The 20,903-nt window shown below is 41.0% G+C and overlaps 1 protein-coding gene across 1 annotated transcript; it reads right to left on the reverse strand.

The window, feature by feature from the left end:
* Positions 1–2,212: 2,212 nt before the first annotated feature.
* On the reverse strand, positions 2,213–15,956 carry RNF125 (ring finger protein 125). Its single transcript, XM_009473124.2, has 6 exons — positions 15,793–15,956; positions 9,844–9,997; positions 7,284–7,378; positions 5,827–5,917; positions 3,541–3,648; positions 2,213–2,477 (listed from the first exon to the last, which is right to left on the reverse strand). The coding sequence occupies exons 1-6, from the start codon at positions 15,954–15,956 to the stop codon at positions 2,385–2,387; spliced, it is 705 nt and encodes a 234-aa protein (XP_009471399.2). The 3' UTR covers positions 2,213–2,384.
* Between the last annotated feature and the right edge of the window lie 4,947 nt (positions 15,957–20,903).

Genomic DNA, 20,903 nt, shown 5'->3' on the forward strand with positions numbered 1-20,903 from the left:
CTGCAGAAGGCTTCTTGTGTGTTTTTAGGTCAGTTAGGACTATACCACAGCTGTATCGCCAGCTTCAGGTGTGCCCTATCCATGCCGTGACAGTACATTAAAAGGAAGAATTACAGAAGCCTCAGTTCAGATGCTACGCAACCACCTTGCATTACTCACTGGGAGAGAGGCAGCATGGCCTTCAGCCTCAGCACGCTTCCAAGTCTTTTCAGTCTTCCTGTATGACTTCAGCAAAGCATGTCCTTATGCCTCAATTTCTCAATCCGGAAAAGGGGAGCAGTTTTTAATCGCCAAATAAGGCTGCTGTGAAGTTAAATTAATTACTGCAGATAAAGAGGGTTACGTCCTTTGAAGGCAGGTGTTAAACAAAAGCAAAGATTTATTACTAAAGGAACATGATAGGTCCATTTGAACTTTGTTCTGGAGACCGCAGTATTTATCGATTAGTAGCTTTTGGCAGGGGGGGAAATTGTGCAGATGACCTCAGGGAAGTAAACTACAGGAAGGTGTATGTGAAGGCGTTCATGCTTTTGCTAACGTTATTGTAAATCTTGATCCTTTAATAAAGCTGCGACCTTGGAGTTGACAACTAGTATGCCACAGAGCAATATATAGCATGGCACCAGCCTTGTAAATCTTATGTAGTTTTTGCCATTGACATAGACAACATGTAAAGAGAAATCAGGCAGCTGAAGTTTATGAAACGTATTTATTTGAAGGAAAGCATTTTAAATCAGACGTTTTAGATTAAATGAAACCAATGGCCCTGCCAACTTTTTATTCCTTGTGATAAAATGTGTTTGTGAAATGAAATCTCACCAGTGAAAACTTGTAGAACTGCTCATAAAATTTTGCCATTTGCAGGGGGCAACTGCCACTGAAGAGGTCCATTTTAGATCACCTTTGCACAGCTATTGTACGATTTTGTACAACTATTATTTTGGTTGCTTTCTTGACAATGCTGCTGCTGCAAGAACAGCACATCTCCTTGCCAATATGAACAAAAAAATATGATTTGTTCTGTGGGAGCGGTGAAAGATGGATGTGAGCAAAAGGGGAACGACAAAGCTGTATAACTGCAGGGGGATCAGAAGGTGGCATGTCCAAGGGGAAGGACATCTTCTGCTCTTGCCAGATATATCTGTATCACGACCAACAAAGAACACTTGCAGCCACAGACAAAAATAAGGACAACACTCTTATGGTGGCAGCTTATTTCATACGTATAAAAAGTTCTCTATATACATTTTTTAGATGTGCAGGAAGCCATATATCCAATAACTTTTTCCCTATATTTTTGGCTACTTTGCTCTGGCAGAGCAGATTTTTTTTTCTTTTAGTTACTCAAATGTTCCCACAAATTGACCCTTTGGAGCAGCACTGTCCATCTTTTTTTTCTGAATGAGGAGTTTTCATTCCCAAGGACAGTTCTCAAACAGAAAGGAAAGCAGCTTCCCCAGGCACGTGAAACATTGAATCTTTCTCTTGCCAAAAAGGAGCCACTTTCTGATTCCAAGAAAAACTAGTAAAGTCTACTGGGAGTGTCCTTGTTAACATGTTACCATGTGATTAAAGCTACTTTAATCACTGTATGTGCTTCTATGCGTTAACATGAATTTTAATTTCTTACAGATCAACTGCATCTTTGAAAGATACTACGTTATACTGTACATGTAAAAAACTGTACATACTTTTTTAATTTACATAGTAAGAATACAGGTTAGTTAAAAAACGCTGTCACTCTCTTGAATAGGTTTCTATTTTTTTATTATAAACATAACATTCACTTCTTGCTGTCCTTTCAAGATGGCTTTCACTTACCAACTTTGCTAATTTTGAGTCTGCTCTTGCACAGTAAATGGAAACTTATGTGCAGTCTTATGGGGTCAGTAATACCATCCTTGACAGTAGGTAGTATGCATGACACTGTTTTAAGGGGAGGTTGTTCCAATTTGTTTGGTCTTGTAGCATCTGAAAAGCTGCTGTTTGTCATCTACCTCCAGCATTGCATTGTCATCATCAAGGTGCAAGGGACTGGCCTTGCTCCTGGAATGGAGCTGCAAACAAATAGGAGAGGCTGCTGTCAAAGCACAGTGTTTCTGTATACTGGACTGGCAGCGAGTTCAGGACCATTGTGTTTTAGGCAGAGAAATTGACAATATTTTCTTTTATCCTTACAAAAAAAAAAAAACCCACAACACATTTTTGTAAATGAAGCTGAAATTTATTTTAAAAAGAATTTAAAAACAAAACAATGCTTAAGAAGAAAAACCCACATTTTTAGGTCCACACAGGTTACTAACACTCCATTAATTGCAAAAGGCTAAATTTTAATGACTGCATTTATCTACAGAACATGTTCTTCCACTCTTTTGCAGTAGTCCTTATGTGCTGTTTGGATGACTCACGTGCACATATTCTAAGAATGACCCATCCAGAACTCTTTCAACAAGAACTTCTCCAACAGTGTTTATGTCCTGACAGAATAAAAGGATATTTTATTGACTATCAAGATAGTAATTAATGTGTTAATAGATTTAATTTTGGCTGCTTGGGTTACCAGTTAACAAAATACTGGTTTTAGTAGGTTTACATCCATGTTTAAAGTTTACTGCCTAAACTTCTACTCCTTAGTGGTAAACACTACAACATAAAGCAAGAGAAATCATTATGAAACTTGAAATAAATGAGAATGTCAAATGCAGAAACAGATTAATTCAGTGATTACGCAAAACCCAACAATGCTAATGCTCTTTATTAGAGAGTCCAATTTGGTGATGCATGTTATATTACTGTGTATAGAAATAAATACTCAAGTCTTAGCTATACTTTATGAAGCTATGTATGTGTGAGCTATCATTAAAGTGCTATCATACATAAGTCTGTTTCCACCATGTGCATGAATTATAGGTTCAAATTATTAAGATGGTTCTTCACCCCTGCCCTCCATTCGGACATCATTTTCTTCAGTGCTTTTGCACCACTTGAAAAAAATAATGTTTTATATCTTTCTTTGGGATTTTGTCTGAATGAGTATCAAATATCAATATAGGAAAGCACTAACTAATATTCTTGAGAAATTTTACCAGCATGTTAGTGCTTGTGCTGCATTTTCTATTTTACAGCCCACTCAGACAGCAAACAGCTGCAGTACCTTTCAGAAGTACAGCTGTGTCATCTTAGGCTCTTATAGAACAAAAATGGGTTGTTGAAACAACTCTCCTTTAAAGAAGTATGTAGGTTTTCATTTGAGAATCTCCAAGTCATTTATAAACATGAGTAGATGCATAATACCTGTTAAGAAATGAGGTAACGGAGTACCTTTCCGTTGTCCCACCATTAGTCAGCAACAGAACTGAGGACAGAATCCAGAAGTTGGCACCTCTGAGTACCAGACTATGCTGTCTCTGTACAGATCTGCCACACCTTGTGACACAGCTATCTGCTCAGTTCTTTTGATACCTTCTTGATTGTAAAAGGTGTGAAAGAAGATACACACAAAGAAATCAAGTCCAGTAGTTTGCAAACACCATTACTCACTATGTAGTCTTCATAATGGAGTGTATGTCTGAGTTGAAGATGCCTTATAAAATTTCTGCTGAAATAGCTTGGATCTCTCCCAGGTGTTAAACAACAAATTGGACACCACTATAAATAAACGGAAGGAATTATTCAATTTTCCTCTTGGAGGTCTTATAGAAGAAATATTATCAGTGTTTAAAAAACCAGAAATGTGAAATAAGCAGATCTGTTATGGCCAGATGGCATTCTCTGAGCAAGAGATCTGATGGTTACTACATCCCCTCCTACTAGCTGCAAGAGAACAGTCATGTAAGAGCATTCGTTTTATCCAAACCAAAAGTTCTTTATTATCCAAACAATTTGTGTATCCATTTGTTTATCATTCAAATAACAAACTAATAAAAAATAATCCATTTGTTTATCATCCAAGCCACTGCTCGGATGATAAAGTGCTAGAAGAAACGTACAGGATTTCTCTGGTCATCAATAATAAATTAATTCATCTGTGTGCGTGTAACAGAAGTGCCTAAAACACTTCATCAAAAGAAAAGCTGAATTACTTCCTGTGGGTTCTCTGTAATACAAAAGTTGCAGTTGTTGCAACACGTATTTCTTCAAGCAATATCATGAGAACACTGTGCATATACTAAAAAGATTATTATCATGGAACAGACCATGTGTGAATATACTGTGTGAACATACCATTTGCACACTAAAAACAGCTTTATGACATGTTATGGTAATGAACATGATGATACAACACATCAAAAAAGCCTTTTTAGAACTAAAAGTCTGATGTGTTTATTCTAAGTTTGAAATGAAAAGGTTGAAATAGCTATGCCGAATCAGTTTTTCAGGTACTCCTGAAATAATACTGAAACAGTTACTCCAAAGGTATTCTAGAATTAAAGGGAAGAGTCAGTGTGTCAGTAGCAAACGAGGTGTACCTCTCAGCATGTTCCTTCTCTTTGCCTTGTATTAACGATGTGGTGTCTACAGTTTATAAACCAACTAAAGCAGTCATGAAAGCAGTATGACTTAAAAGATCACATTTTCATTTCCTTGCCTATAATTTTTACATTATTTGTAGGCATAGTTCTGAACATTGTTTTTTACGTTAGGTTTCAAAGAAACATGCAACAGAGGCTATCTAACACATATTACCCAAGTCTCTCAGGATCAGCTTGAATATGCAACTCTGAGCAAAGGATTCAATAATTTTCTAAGTTGTAAGGCTTAATTCTGCCGTACAGCTACACAATACAGCTATCTGTGAATTTGCCCTGAGTGAAAAAATAAGGGCTTATAGACAGATAGGTGTGATAAAAATTATTGACAATTGTTTCAGTTGACCAAAGTAAATACAGAGTCTAATCTGAAAAATACAAAATTTGGCAAAGTCTTATATATTAAAGCCTTAGCTCAGATAAAGGTGAACACAGTATACACTCTTGAGTAAATGCTTCCTTTAATTTACTCAGAGCTCTGGCTCCAGGATAACTTACTAATACGATCATGGTTAAAGTGGTGAAAACTAACCTGCGAAGTAGAAGGGAATGGAGTGGGTTCCCCCCATCCCACCCGCTGCGGGGAACGGGAACGCTGGTTGATTTGTCTACAAGTGCTTCAGTCTGTAACCTCTCTAAAACACCTCTTCTGCAAGACGTGAGAATTGGAGTCTAAAATGCCTCGGCAAATAACGATCAGAGAAGTACATTACGCTCATCGAGATCTGAGTCTACAGCCTATGGACCTCAATCCTACAAACAGGGTCACAGTAACACCTTGCAGCCTCCGTGGACCTTCAGAATGAAGCCAGTTATGTGAGGTTAACTTAAAAAAAAAAAAATTAAAAACGCCACTGACTTATATGAGGCCCCATAAGCAGTTCTCAAATTATAACCCCAAAACCCAGATTGGAATACACAGCAAATGCTGCGCATGAATCTGAGTTAGGTCAGCAGAAATAGCACATGCGGGATTTAAAAGCAGGCAAGTCCCTGAATAATGCTCGTTCTCCTGGCTGTAAGTTACTGCATGTTGTATCAGTCGTAAGACTTCCTACACCATTTTCAGTGCTCCTACCAGTGCTCAAAATTATAGAAGTGCTAATATTTTAAATATTATATGCATGCACGCTTGTCTGTGAGAGAAAGAGAGGGAATGACTATAGGTAAGTTTTTCCTCCATTAAAACCAATTAAACAATTCATACATTTTATCTTTGTCTATTTTCTCCTATCAGTGATGCTTGCTAGAATTAATCAGTTTGACATGTGAATTCAGCAAAATATATACACATTACCACTGCTCTCCTTTCTGATCTGTGGTAAGCAAGACAATGGTCCATTAGCTCATCCTCATCTACTTCGCACTGGCAATAAGGACAGGAATATCTGGGAATAAAAGGTAGGACGTTGTTACTGGCTGCAGATAGAACTGATGCATTCTTTGTACTACAAGCAATAAAAGAAGTATTTAGATTGCTTTGGCCAGATATCATTAGAAGCTTCTTTTGCCATAGCTAAAATGTAGCATGGGTGTATGCCATGTACCTGGGCGTGATGCATGCTATGCTGCCAAAAGGTCAGCCTTGCTCATGGATGCTGCGAACACTGCACAGCGCTGTGCCAGCGTGGCAGGATATTGATCCGGAAAAGCACTCTTAACATAACCACAGCCTTAGAGAAGAATGGATGAAAATACTGAACGCTACAAGTATAGACATTTGATAAAAGTGTCATTTAAGTGCTGTGATACACTTGGAGCATGCGTGACCAAACTACCAATTCAACACTTTCTCGCAGAGGACTCCTACTTAGTTTTCAGTACAGAGTATGGTCTTATTGCACAGTGGAACCACTATTTTCAGGTTAGCGCAGTTTTCAAATGTCTGTGGACAAATGTTCAAGTTTTTCTGAGCATCAAAAGAACAATGACTGAGAAGGAGACAGGTCTTCTGAGCAAGCAACCTGAATAATATGTCATTTAGGAATTCCAGTAGCAAAGATTATAGGGATTTTAAATTACATATCTCAAAAAAGCATTTTAATTATGATATAAAAGTTGTTCCTATTCGTTAATGGACAAAACTAAAGGCCATTTGATTTCAAGACCTCAGTCATTCTAGAATTGCTACACACCGAAGCGATTGCTCTAACAGGTCCTGCCCTGAAAGAGAATGAAAGGGACGAAGAATTTGAACTTTTGACATATGAGACACATATTCTGTAAGTATCTGTATTCTCTCTATATACTGTAAGCATACAAATAAGAAAAGCTGTCAGTCTTCTTAATTCAAAACTGTTTCTGAAGAACAAATTATTAGATGAGAGCTAATTAAATTTAGATTATTATTAGTCTTATTCATTCTGGAAATAACCAACATTTTCAAGGAGTTTTATTTGAAAGTAAACATAATTCTTTCCCAAGAAAAATATCAAAAACTGCTGACTTGTCAAAATACTGTTGTTTCTACAAAACAGGTCACATGGAGCTAAATTCTACCAAAATCATACTAACTGCAAGTAAAATGTATTATTTTGTAATCACACATAGAAAAAAAAATTAGTGTCCATTTTAAGTACTATTTGAGTATTATGATTTTAAAATATTAGTAAAGGATTCATGTTCAATTCTATAAACAGAAACAAGTTCCAATTAAAAAAAAAAATCTGAGAATTCTTCTACCAGTTTGACTTTACTACATCGGGATAACAAACTCAGAAGTGCTTTTGCGATGTCATCATCACTAAGGTCTACCTTGTTACAGCATCTCCAAGCTCCTGTAGAGGTCCATAGTTTTCTATATATTTTTCACAAGTTCTTATATGAGCTCTCATTTCACTCAGACATACCTAAGCAATGAGAAGAAGCAGCTTGTTATGTTTTATACCATGACACATTCATGCTAATACATAACCGAATATTTTCTAGTTCAAAGCCTTATTACAACATTGTGGCTATACCTAGGGAAGAACACGCATCTCCTTCTACTACTGGCTCAGTTTCCTAAGCATTATGTTACTGGTTCAGTACTGCTCTAATACATTTTATAATAATAACATTCATCTTATGAGAGTAAAGTGAATCAGAATGAAAAAATTCTTAGTTTGCAGTTACTTCTTCCTTACATTGGCCTCTAATACTTTGGAATGAAATTAGGGAGGCAATAGGGAAACATTTCTAGTCTGGGGAGGGGGACCCCCCCAGTTTACTTCTTGCTCTGTTTTTAGTGGTGAAAATCTAGACCAACTGTGTTAAAACCAAAAATTTTCCAACTTGAGGGCTGGATTCTGACCTCAGTGAAGGCATCAGCAAAACTTTTTACAGATTCATTAAGGATAAGATCTGGGGTTTATATTGCTGCTGCTACTGGCTATTTCCTTTATCTCAGAACCTCTAAATAACAAAACTGGTGAAGCAGAATCATGATGTATTTTCTATGATGAGAAACAATATGAAATGATAAGAAGTCACCATGTTGAGATATTGAAATATTATTTGCACAGAAACAGTGCAGAGACATTACAATTACTTATAGGTTATTCTATATTTTTAACCTTTAAATATTGATGACTGGTTCCAGTGAACCTCGGTGAAGAAATTTAAAATAACCCTGTCCCAGATGTCTGTGCCATGGCTCCACTACAAATAATCATCCTGACTGCAGATGCAGCAGAGTGAAACATGTTCATGCCTCAGCCACTTAATTGCGATTTCCACTCCCCGACTGGAAACTGTAAATGAAATTAGGTTTATACTAGCACAGCAATCCATGTGTTGGCGTGACTGAGACACTGCAGGAGCATTTGCCAAGGGTAGTCTGCCAAATATCAGAAACAACATACAAAGGTGTCTTGACACTATAATGCATTAAATGCACTCTTCTTTTCGACATATCTTAGTGGCCTCACTGATGGCTTTATGCAAGAAATACAGCTAATGCTTTCTGCAGCCATAAGAAAGATTATAAACCCCTGCAGGTGGCCATACTCAGGTCGCTTCTTATGCTCCGCCACTGAACATCAAAAGGAAATACTTATGCTCTACTAATTATTGAGAAGCCTAGCTAAGCCTTACATAGCTCAGCACTTCTTAACACACCTGTTACAACTGGGTTCCTTCTGCAAAGCCCGATTTTAAAAAATATTTAAATTAAATTCAATATTTAGCTATTGTTAATATCAAGGTGTTGCAGTTCACGCATTTCATTTTTAGTTTTAAGCAAATCTTTCCCAGATAGAAAATCCATGGCAAAAAGGTAAAGAACCAGTAGTCTTAACATCAAATAAACATTTTTGCTGCTTTTCTTATCTTCTCTGTAATTCCCCACAACCCTGCAAATAGCAGTCTTTCTGAAGTTCACACATTTACTTGCTCGTTTATATGTTATAGTATTTTCACACTGCTGTGGCTAGACAAGAATGATTTAAGGGTATTGTTTTGCAGTTAGCAAGACAAGAGAAATTCTAAAAGCCAGACATGAATCCATTCAGAGAAAAAATAAGAGGGAGTCACATTTAAGCTGTACCATCTCCTCCCACAAAACAACACAGGTGTAAAAATATGAGGGGGAAGCACAACTGAAGACTGTTCATTATAGAGAAAGAAGCACAGAGTAAATATTCACAAACATGGGAGAAAATACTCGGGTTTATATGACTTTTCAAGTAAATGTATATTAATTCAATCTTGCTTAACAGTTTTTCTTACTGATATATGCCCCGTCCTCCACCACAAAGTCCTGTTAACCTTTTGCTCTGCACCTTGTTTTGATGAAACATGATTAACATGTTCCAGTTCAAACAGCAGCATTTAAAACTTCATTTGCATGTGAGTAAGTGATGTTTCAAAGGCTTTATTTAGATTAACGGAAAAAGGCTCAGTTTAGGTAGTTTTACCAAAGGGGGGGCAGGGTGTTGGTTTTTTTTTAAAAAGAAAAATCACAAAATTTTGTATCTTTGTCCTATATTTTAACAGATGCAATTGTGGGCAGGATTTATTAGAATTAGGCAATCATACTATATAAAAAAAAAAGTGATTTGTCCTTTCTCCAGCCAAAGCCAATGTAGGGAGTCAAGAAGATTCAGCTCCCATAGGTTTAGGCTTGAGCTTAATATTTGCAATGGCACTGGCAGAGTGTTTTAGAGCTCTTTTAGATATGGAACTTGATAAATCACAAGAATTTATTCTTCCATCATCATGCTGGTAGAGTTTCTCTGTTTAGACACGCCCTTAAAAAGGGATCTTAATAGTGTTAGTTCTCGTGCATGGATACATCTCTGGAATTATTTAGTAGCTAGTGTTCAAGGCTGCAAACCTGTGTTTCGCATTCTGTGCAATTTCGGTATGTGCTCTCCATCTTCTTGGCAATATCAGTGGCTGGAATTCCTTCAGAAGGAAGATAAGCGCGGCAGTAAGGGCACGTCCATGCATTATTCTTTAAACTTGCAGAAATACAGGAATGACAGAACCTATACATAGAAAGAAATGAAAACAAATGTGATAATCCCCCCAAAACATGCTTCAAATAAGGCAGGGTATATAAAAAAGAATCAAAATTTTGCACCAAATGCATCCCTGGTGTAACACTGCAGGATATTTGTTCTTAGGATATATTGTTAAGAAGATTGTGGGTATTGTTCCTGCAGCCCTACCTGCGTGAAGGGGAGCACTGAAAACAGACAAACTGAGCATCCTGGTAGCACTGAAACCTACGTGACTGTGAGGACTCATTTCAGAGCAGAAGTGAGGAACTTGTCCCCTGTGGGCTGGGCAAAGCCTGCAGTCCATGACTTCAAAACCTGCCATCACAGAAAAGATTATTTCATTTTTGTAGTGTTGCTGCTGGACAATGTCACAAATATACATACTGATAGCTTACTGTAAGTCTTCCTGAGCCCATAAACAGAAGAATAGTCCATGCTACTCCTATGACGGACAAGAATCCAGGTTGTTAAGACAACGGAATTTCTCCAATGCATGATGACGCCTGGAGTTGGAGAATTACACTCAGAGGTTTTAGGCAGCAGTTGCAGGGCAAGTGTTAGGTTGTTGTGTGGCAAGTGTTCGCTGATCCAGCCATCACAGGGTTTTGACTCAATAAAGGCATCCCTACCTCTGGGAGTGTCCAAGCCACTTCACTTCTCTGGTTTATAGTAATAAAAGCAGATTGGATTAGTGGTCACTGCAGCTGCTTTTGAAAGCTTTTTGTCAGTTACGGATATGACAGATAAGCTTTGGTGAATCTTCCTGCAGAGATTTAAGACATTATTGCTCTTCACTATCTGAGAACCACTGCAAAGCCCCAGTGCTAATGGGACAGGAGACAGCCTTTCTTTGCATTAGATTATGGCTCCCCATCACGTTGAGATAGGGATCTGAAGGGTCTCAGGTAGAGTGACAGCCTGGGGCTGAAAGGAAGGACAAAAGAAAGGATGCACACTGACTGCCAGCCCCTCTGGCTTTGGAGGAGCTAGAAGAAGCTGTTGTGCCAGACTGCAACCCACAGTGAGCACATTGATCAGCCTGGGGGAGTGTGCAGACAGCAGAGGTGTAAGGATCATAGAATGCTTTGGGATGGAAGGGACCTTTAAAGGTCACCTAGTCCAACCCCCTGCAATGGGCAGGGACATCTTTAACTAGATCAGGTTGCTCAGAGCCCCATCCAGCCTGGCCTTCAATGTTTCCAAGGATGGGGCATCTACCACCTCTCTGGGCAACCCCTTCCAGTGTTTCACCACCCTCATTGTGAAATTTTTTTTCCTTATATCTAGTCTAAATCTACATTCCTTTAGTTTAAAACCATTACCCCTGGTCCTGTCACAGCAGACCTTCTAAAAAGACTATCCCCATCTTTCTCGTAGGCCTCCTTTAAGTATTGAAAGGCTGCAATAAGGTCTCCCCGCAGCCTTCTCTTCTCCAGGCTGAACAACCCCAGCTCTTTCAGCCTTTCCTCATAGCAGAGGTGGTCCATCCCTCTAATAATTTTTGTGGCCCTCTGTCCTGGTTTAACCCCAGCCAGCAACTAAGCACCACACAGCCGCTCACTCATTCCCCCCACCCCAGTGGGATGGGGGAGAGAATTGGAAGGGTGAAAGTCAGAAAACTCCTGGGTTGAGATAAGAACAGTTTAATAATTGAAGTAAAATGAAATAGAATAGTAGTAATAGTAATAGTAATAGTAATAGTAATAGTAATAGTAATAGTAATAGTAATAATATAATATAATAATAATATACAACACAAGTGATACACTATACAATTGGCTCACCACCCGCCAACCAATGCCCAGCATGTCCCCGAGCAGCGATCGCTGCCTCCCAACCAACTCTCCCCAGTTTATATACTGGGCATGACATCATACGGTATGGAATAGCCCTTTGGCCAGTCTGGGTCAGCTGTCCTGGCTGTGCCCCCTCCCAGCTTCTCGTACACCAGGCCGAACATGGGAAGCTGAAAAGTCCTTGCCTAGTATAAGCAGTACTTAGCAACAACTAAAACATCAGCGTGTTATCAACATTATTCTCATACTAAATCCAAAACACAGCACTGTACCAGCTACTAGGAAGAAAATTGACTCTATCCCAGCTGAAACCAGGACACCCTCCTCTAGACCTGCTCCAACAGGTCCATGTCCTTCCTGTGCTGAGGACCCCAGAGCTGGACACAGTACTCCAGGTGGGGTCTCACTAGAGCGGAGTAGAGGGCAGAATCACCTCTCTTGATCTGCTGGCCATGCTTCTTTTGATGCAGCCCAGGATACAGCTGGCTTTCTGGGCTGCAAGAGCACATTGCCAGCTCATGTCCAGCTTTTCATCTATCAGTACCCCCAAGTCCTTCTCCACAGGGCTGCTCTCAATCCCTTCATCCCCCAGCCTGTATTGATACCACGGATTGCCCTGACCCAGGTGCAGGACCTTGTACTTGGCCTTGTTGAACCTCATAAGGTTCACACAGGCCCACTTCTCAAGCTTGTCCAGGTCCCTCTGGATGGCATCCCGTCCCTCAGGCATGTCAACTGCACCGCTCAGCTTGGTGTCCTGTGCAAACTTGCTGAGGGTGCACTCAATCCCACTGTCTATGTCATTGATGAAGACATTAAACAGCACTGGCCCCAGTATGGATCCCTGAGGGACACCACTTGTCACTGATCTCCATCTGGACATCGAGCCATTGACCACTACCCTCTGGATGCGATCCAGCCAATTCCTTATCCACCGAACAGTCCACCCATCAAATCCATATCCTTCCAATTTAGAGAGAAGGATATTGTGGGGGCCCGTGTCAAAGGCCTTACAGAAGTCCAGACAGATGACATCCATAGCTCTTCCTTTGTCCGTTGATGCAGTCACTCCATCACAGAAGGCCACTAGGTTGGTCAGGCAGGACTTGCCCTCGGTGAAGCCATGCTGGCTGTCTCAAATCGCCTCCCTGTCCTCCATGTTCCTTAGCATAGCTTCTAGGAGGATCTGTTCCAAGGATGAGAAGGTGGCAGAAGTCCTTGCACCTCTAAGATAAATTTGCACTTGTGCCCCTCTGCTAAGTACCACAGCCCTGCAGCAGAAGCAGCAGGAGCAAACTTCTGTGTGCAACCCCAGCTGCATGAATGCAAAATTTCACTTAAATAAACTGCTGACTTTGCACTGAAACAGGTAAGGAGCAGGAACATCTTCCATTTTGCCAGTTCTGCTTGGAGATTTAAATGCAGCAGCTTCCAGAAGAGAGGCACCTAAAACCATAAATCACTGTGGTCATAATCAGCAGATCACTCAAACCAGCTAGTACTGGTGGTCATGCTGTGCCAATTTAGGATGTTGCCACTCGCACCCTCCTGTGCTGCCCCTCTGTTGAATCACAGAATCATTTACCTTGGAAAAGACCTTTAAGATCATCAAGTCCAACCATAAACCAAAGGTTACCCACCTTTCCTTCTGTCTCCTCTCCCAACCTTCCAGCGCAGCAGAAGGTATCGTGTGCTTATCTCTCAGATACTTCTACTCCGTTTGGCATTTCAGTGCAAATCCACCTTCTTTCCCAGTTGCTAAAATGCTAACCTTTGCACCAGAGCTGCTAAGTCACGAGTCCACATTGCCCCCACCAGCTCTGCTATGTAGACAGCAACTCCAGCAGAGGAGTGGAGTCGGAAGCTGAGGCAAAACCTTCTTAAGCCACTGAAAACAACTTGCCAAGCTTGCCAGTGCACCCTGCAACAGCATTTTTAACATACTTAACAGCCTGTGATCGATCTATAGGAGGATTTCAGATGTAATCCCTTCTTTGGAAGCTTTCTTCACCTATAGCTCCACGGAGCCATGCAAAATACAATCAAAGCCTAAGTCAGACAGAAGGTGGTATTTTGCAGTTACTTCACAGAAGTATAAATGATTACACAAAGTGCAAAGAGGGTACAGCCAAGACCCAACACGCTCCCTGTCCAAGGATAAACTGTGAATTGTTACACACGGTTTGCCCTCGAGCAGGTTTTAACTTAGATTATTCCTGTACTTTAGATAGGGTTGAAAAGGTTTCTTTGTTTCCCTGAGGAACAGATGAGCCTTCTGTAAATAACCCTGTACAAGGTTCACACATGCTGTCTGAAAGCTTTCCCCTTTCAATGTCACAAAATATAAAAATCAGATTACCCTTCACCCTCCCCCTAAAACTGTCAGTAGCCAGGAAAAAATTAATATAAAGGATACAAGGATTGGTAAAGAACAACTACACTCATGCATTATACACAAATAGTCTTTTGCTATTAGTCAGTGATTTGTTCAGTTGACTATAAAAACAATTTGCAAGAATTTCAGGTTCAACAACATAAACCCCTCCACCCTTAATGCAATTTATCACTCTGCTTTATTTGCTCAGTCTGTACCTAAACAGGTAAAACAAATAAACAAACAAAACTCAAAACAGTGCAGGTGGATGAAATAAAACCTAAGCATCTCAGGATATTGACCCTGAACATTGCCAAAGCCCTACTTTTTTCCCCTTCCGTTTAGCCTCCAAACAATTGTCTTAAGTCTCTAGTTAGAGGCTGCATAACACTTCTCAAATCCAACAAAAGCTAATATATTAGTTCTTGAAGATGCTGAGGGTGCTGTGAACAGTTGCATTTTTAGACATACATACATGTGTATGTCTCAGCTCAGCAGCACATCATTTTCCATGATCTGTGACCTGGAATAAATAATAAAAACTAGCCTCGGCAGGTGAATAGCAGAAAAGGCGCAGCTACTTGGCTGGATTTCTGTTGAGAAGGAACTCTGAAAAGTTTCCTATAGTTGCTGAGGCCAACAAGTTGTCCTGGAAACTAAGAACAGGCTCAGAAACATGCTAGGAAGCCTTTTATCCTTCTCTTTTTTTTTTTTTTTTTTTTTTTTAATTTTTCCAAAATTATTCCTAAACACTGGCTTAAGCCATACTTCTGACTGCCGTTATCACTAGAGGAATGCCTGTGCCAGGTGCCACGTCTGTAAAGGGAGTCACTAGCAGATGGTTCACGTTTGTTCTTGCATTTTACACCTGCATACATTGCTCTGCACTAATTCTATTTGAGATCTTTATGCTATGCTTGCATCTGGACAAGACTGAGATTAGGGGCGATACTCCAATTACAGCTCACATTACATTTGTGGTGAAGACAACCATTAGAAACACTCACTTGGAATTTGAATCAGAAGAACACACTTGCTCTAGAACAGCTAGTTTTACTCACTGATTTTTTCAATGGTGCTCCAGAATAACCGGCCGTAAGGTTATATATATAGCCTAAAGCAGCTATCCCAAAAGTGGTTTTCTGACATATCCTAACCCTAAGCAAATTTAGCCGGGATGAATCTAGATACACTTCTAGGTATTTAACAGGAAAAAAAAAATAGAGCACAGGTGTCCCAGATTCTCTCTGCAGTCAGCAGAGAAACAGACACAACTTAAGGGCATTCAATCTTAAAAAGGGCTGACTCCGGAGCTGCTTACCTGTGCCCACCACCATGATCTGTATGCAAATGGCTGATGAAACCCCATGACTCTACTGTCAGTCAGCTCAAAGCGCACTTTCCCCCTCTCCCTCGGCTTTTCCCTCAGGCCTCTCCCCGGCCGGGCGACCCCCGGGTGTCCGCACCCCGACCCTCTCCCGTTGCCAGGCCCCACACCCCGACCTCCCGCCTGCCTCCGTCCCGGGGCCGCTCCGCCGGCAGGAGACGTCCCGGGGCCGGGCTGCGGTAAAGCCCCTTCGCCCGGGCTGGCGGCGGCTCCGGGCACTTACACGTGTCCGCAGGGCGTCCGCACGGGGCCGTGCAGCACCTCCAGGCAGACAGCGCACTCGAAGGAGGGGGCGGGCGGCTGCCCCGGGGCCGGCTGCTGCTGCCGCCGCCGCCGCTGCTCCCCCGCCGCCGCCCGGCCCGCCCCGCTGCCCAGCGCCGAGCCCATGGCGCCGCCGAGCCGAGCCCAGCCGAGCCGAGCCCAGCCGAGCCCAGCCGCCCCCCGCCTGCGGGAAGCCCTCGGCAGGCGCCGAGCGGCGCCGCCCCGGCAGGGAGAGGGAGCCCCGCGGCGCCCCCGCCCGGCGCGGCCCGCCTCAGCGCCGCGGGCCCGGCACGGGGCTCCGGCCCAGCGGGGTCTGGGGTGGAACCGGAGAATCATGGAATCGTTTAGGTTGGAAAAGACCCTTAAGATCATCAAGTGCAACCATTAACCTAGCACTGCCAAGTCCACCACTAAACCATGTCCTCAAGCACCACATCTACCCGTCTTTTAAATACCTCCAGGGATGGGGACTCAACCACTTCCCTGGGCAGCCTGGTCCAATGCTTGACAACCCTTTCGGTGAAGACATTTTTCCTAATATCCAACCTGAACCTTTCCCGGCACAACTTGAGGCCATTTCCTCTTGTCCTATTGCTTGTTACTTGGCAGAAGAGACCGACGCTCCCCTCGCTACAACCTCCTTTCAGGCAGTTGTAGAGGGCAATCAGGTCTCCCCTCAGCCTCCTCTTCTCCAGGATAAACAACCCCAGCTCCCTCATCTGTTCCTCATAGGACTTGTGCTCTAGACCCTTCACCAACTTCATTGCGCTCCTCTGGACACGCTCCAGCACCTCCATGTCCTTCTTGGAGTGAGGGGCCCAAAACTGAACACAGTACTCGAGGGGCAGCCTCACCAGTGCCGAGTACACGGGGACAATCACCTCCCTGGTCCTGCTGGCCACACTATTCCTGATACAAGCCAGGATGTTCTGATACAAGCCTTCTTGGCCACCTGGGCACACTGCTGGCTCATGTTCAGGCAGCTGTCAAACAACACTCCCAGGTCCTTTTCAGCCAGGCAGCTCTCCAGCCACTCCTCCCCAAGCCTGTAGCATTGCATGGGGTTGTTGTGACCCAAGTGCAGGACCCGGCACTGAGCCTTGTTGAACCTCGTACAGTTGGCCTTGGCCCATCAATCCAGCCTGTCCAGGTCCCTCTGCAGGGCCTTCCTACCCTCCAGCAGATCGTGGCATATCTCCCCCGTTCTGGGAAAGTGGTGGAGGGAACCCCCTTTTTTCAACAGAATTTGACATCCTTGAGTGCAGGGGTACGCTGTGGATGGGGAGGGGATTGAGTTCTTGAAGTATCCATGAGGTAGGTGTGACCTTGAATTTTTTAAAGCCCAAAAAGCATCAAAATCAAATAAACACAGCTTATACCTTGTGACTCCCTGTGATGCATACTTACAAAATACTAATATTTTTTAAAGGGATTAGAAAGCTGGCAGTGATGCTGTTTTAACTACCAAGGCATGTAACTGTTGAGCACAGATGCAACTGACAAGGCACTTAAAACAGTGGTAGGCAGCAGTAGGTTATCTTGAAGCTGATAATTCAGTCAATGATTACTTTTTAAAATAAATTTCCATTAGCACTGGAGATGGCATTTTCTCAGATGTGGACAGCAATGACCCACATTCATTGCGCCAGCACGATGGACTGTCAACTACCACTGTCAGAGAAAATAAAGATGCGACGGCTAAAAATTATAAACAATGGCAATAGGTATTTGGGAGAAATTTCTTTTGCTCTCTCTATTTGTAAAGGTTATGAAGGACCTTGATTCTCTGTTTTACCTGTTTTCAGCCTCTTCACCCAGTACTCTGATGATAGCTGTGATGGGGATGTCTGTGGCAAACAACAACACGGGGCAATGGAAGACATGAGGCATGTCCTTGTGCTGGTGATGGACACAAACGTAGGTTAATTTTAGTGGAAGCTAAGGTGCCCAAGGGCTGCTGAGCTGTGGAAACAAAGCTGTGATTTTTCTTGATGTGTTCTCTCATGTCATTCATCCCTGTGCATGATGCTTCTCTGCCCGCGGCGGAAATGACTGCCGGAGGAATGTGAAAGAGCCAAGGGTGAATCCTGGAAGGAGTTAACATGTGCAAACATTGCACAGTGGCCTCAATGTAGCTGTCAAAGCAACCTACCAAAGCAACTGTTGGGTTACTTTTACCTGTGATGAACAAAAATAAAAGCAGATTCCTTCTAGATGTCCCCAAGTATGTGAAAATCTGCAGAACAAAGGTAATATTCCCACTTATTTCTACAAGTACTGGAAACTTTATGATATGTTCAGTAATGCACATAAGTGAATTGGGATCTGTCTATGTTTTTCTCATTTGGCTAAAAGTTGTATCTGCTCTATTAGGTACAGTTGGAATAGGTTTCAATAATTTTTGGGCAGTGTATTTTTTATTATGACAGATTATTACTTTTTTCTTTAATATTGAGGAAATTTAGAAGCAGAAGCAGAATATAGAAGCATAGTATCTGTGCATGTCTCAATATATGTACATATTTGTCAGTATCCAATATATTTTCTGTAGCTTAATATTTTTACAGAAGCAAAGTCAAGTATGACCCACTTTTGAGTAGGAAATAAAAAGGGAAATGCAGTAGATTTGGCAACTCCAAGATGAAAGCATCAGCAAGTTCAGTATCTTTCAGTTTGCATATGGCCTGCAGTAAAACTAGTAATCTCCTGTCAAAGTGATTTTTGTGGAAATTTCCACCACAGATTTGGTTTTGGAGGAAGATATCACCATTTTCTGGGCCCAAACTCTGCAGTGATGATTATCTCATATAAACAGCTTTTACCATCACGTTATTAACTTGCCAAATGAAATATGTAATGACCACAGAAGGATAGCAGTATTTCCTGTGCTTACTATTTACTCATATGCTACCCCACTGATGAATAATAAAAGCAGATCTAAGAAGAACTTTATCTCATCTTAGGGAAAAACCACAAAAATCAGGACAGCAGTATGCATTGTTACAGAAACTGCAACAAAATATGTTCCAGCATATGTGAAGTCTTGTCAGTCAGAATCAAGTCAATGAGTTCCCGCTGTCAGTTACTGTTCTTCTTTACTATCAAATAAATCACGAGGAAAATAATACCATGCCACTGACTGAACTCTAATTTTGTCTATTGCTGCATTACGTTTGGTGTCACTTGGTTAAGATTTAGATCTCAGTTATACCCAAATTTAGTTTCTTTGCGTATCATTGCATTAATAATATAATGTGATAAAATGTCATTAGCCACTGCAAGATAATTAAGTGCAAAGATTATAAAAGAAAATCAATCAGGGACTAAAACTGTAGGTTTTTTCTGATAAATCACACACTCATTTAAAATCTGACTTAATGTAAGTATGAATAATGTATAGAAAGCATTAAATCATGAAGGATAAAAGTAAAATGCTTTTTAAAAAAGCATAAAAAACCCCAAATAACACCTTAAGTGCCTGTCAATAATATGTGAAAATGAAAACAGCATTGTCATCGTTGACATACAGAGAATGGAAGTCTCAAGAAGATGGTGGTAAAACTGCATTAGAGATTTTAGGAATTACTGATGGTAATGTACTGATGGCACACAGGCAGGCCTGACTGTGATGGGAAGGGCTGGAATGATCACAAGGCTGGAAGCTTGTGGTGGCGTGAAGATTAGCGCTCACAACCAATTACATCAAATAAGGGCAGACAGAGTACAGGCTCAGCCAAGGTCTGTTACGTGTGCACATGTTTATGGCTGAGTAGGTATTTCCAGATGTGTACGTATTTACTTAGATACACACATACAGATAAACTGTCTACATCTGCCTGATTAGTTTCCTAGAAAAAAAAAACAGTTAAGAAATAAGAAAATCTGAGAATGCATTAGGGAAGAAACTTAATGATATTAATGAAAATCAGGGTAGGTATCAGAAGATGTTATTGGATAGAAAGTGTTCCCCAATATTTTAAATATTATAGTGAACAATTTTATTAAAATCCCTTTCTGGAAAAGGAGGGAAAGGCAATAGTTAGAAGTAGATAGCAATCACAAATACGTCAATAAAAATTACCAAATGAAGACAAAGAAAATTCAAGCCTAGAAAAACTAGGGACAATAGAAGGAAATCTAAAGTATAAACAAAAGAAGGTAAAAAGGCAGCTAAGGCTTAGTACTAGATTGATAGGAGAGTGCTAATGGTGCAAAGAAGTGTTCAACAGTTAGCTATGCTATTTGGTAAGGAGCAAAAGGCTGTATTTATCTCTGATCAGGCTATTGGATAATTTGCCAGCCCATAATGACAATGTAAGTATTAAACCAAATTAAGTAGGAATACATACTCTAAAAGGAAGGCAGAAAGACCTTTTACCCAATAATCCTAGAAGACTTGGCTGACGAGTTTTCTGTCTTGCTATTAATTATTTTTAATAATTCTGTGCATGCAGTGGAAGTCCTCCAATGCTGGACTCAAACGACATGGTTGACCTCATCAGTTATAAAATGTAAAAGATGAAGTTCAGTCAATAAAAGTATATCGATGCTCACTAACATGGTTTTAGAAATAGGACTTGGCAAGCTGAACTCAGGTTGTTCTCTGATGAAGTTACAAATATAATTGGTTTTGGTAACTGTGCTGATGTAATACACTTCAGGGCCTTCAAACTAAAATAAATTAGCATTATATAATATGAATAAGGTACACAGGAAATAAGAAATGCTATATGACAGTCCTTACAAAGTGGCATCAGAAACATACATACCTGATCTTAGATAATATTCCTATGAATAATCTGGAAACAAATATAAACCCATGAAATGACTGTATTTGCAGATGCCAAAAGCACAGATGACGTGATAAATCATGATAGTAATGGACATCGCACAGTGTGATTTGGATGCCAGGATAAATTGGTCCCATTCAAAGAAAGTGAACTGTAAAAAGTCATGTGCAAGCTCATATATCTAGGGGAAAAAAAATTGTACTATACTTCTAGAAGAGTAACTAGTGGCTGAACACAACCGAGCAGCAGGGTGGAGAAGCAGTGTGTGCTTCCCTGGTAGCAC

The sequence above is a fragment of the Nipponia nippon genome, unplaced genomic scaffold, assembly GCF_047370975.1.
Source record: "Nipponia nippon isolate SJK-2023a ecotype South Korea unplaced genomic scaffold, ASM4737097v1 scaffold_1, whole genome shotgun sequence".
In the NCBI taxonomy this organism is placed as follows: domain Eukaryota; kingdom Metazoa; phylum Chordata; class Aves; order Pelecaniformes; family Threskiornithidae; genus Nipponia; species Nipponia nippon.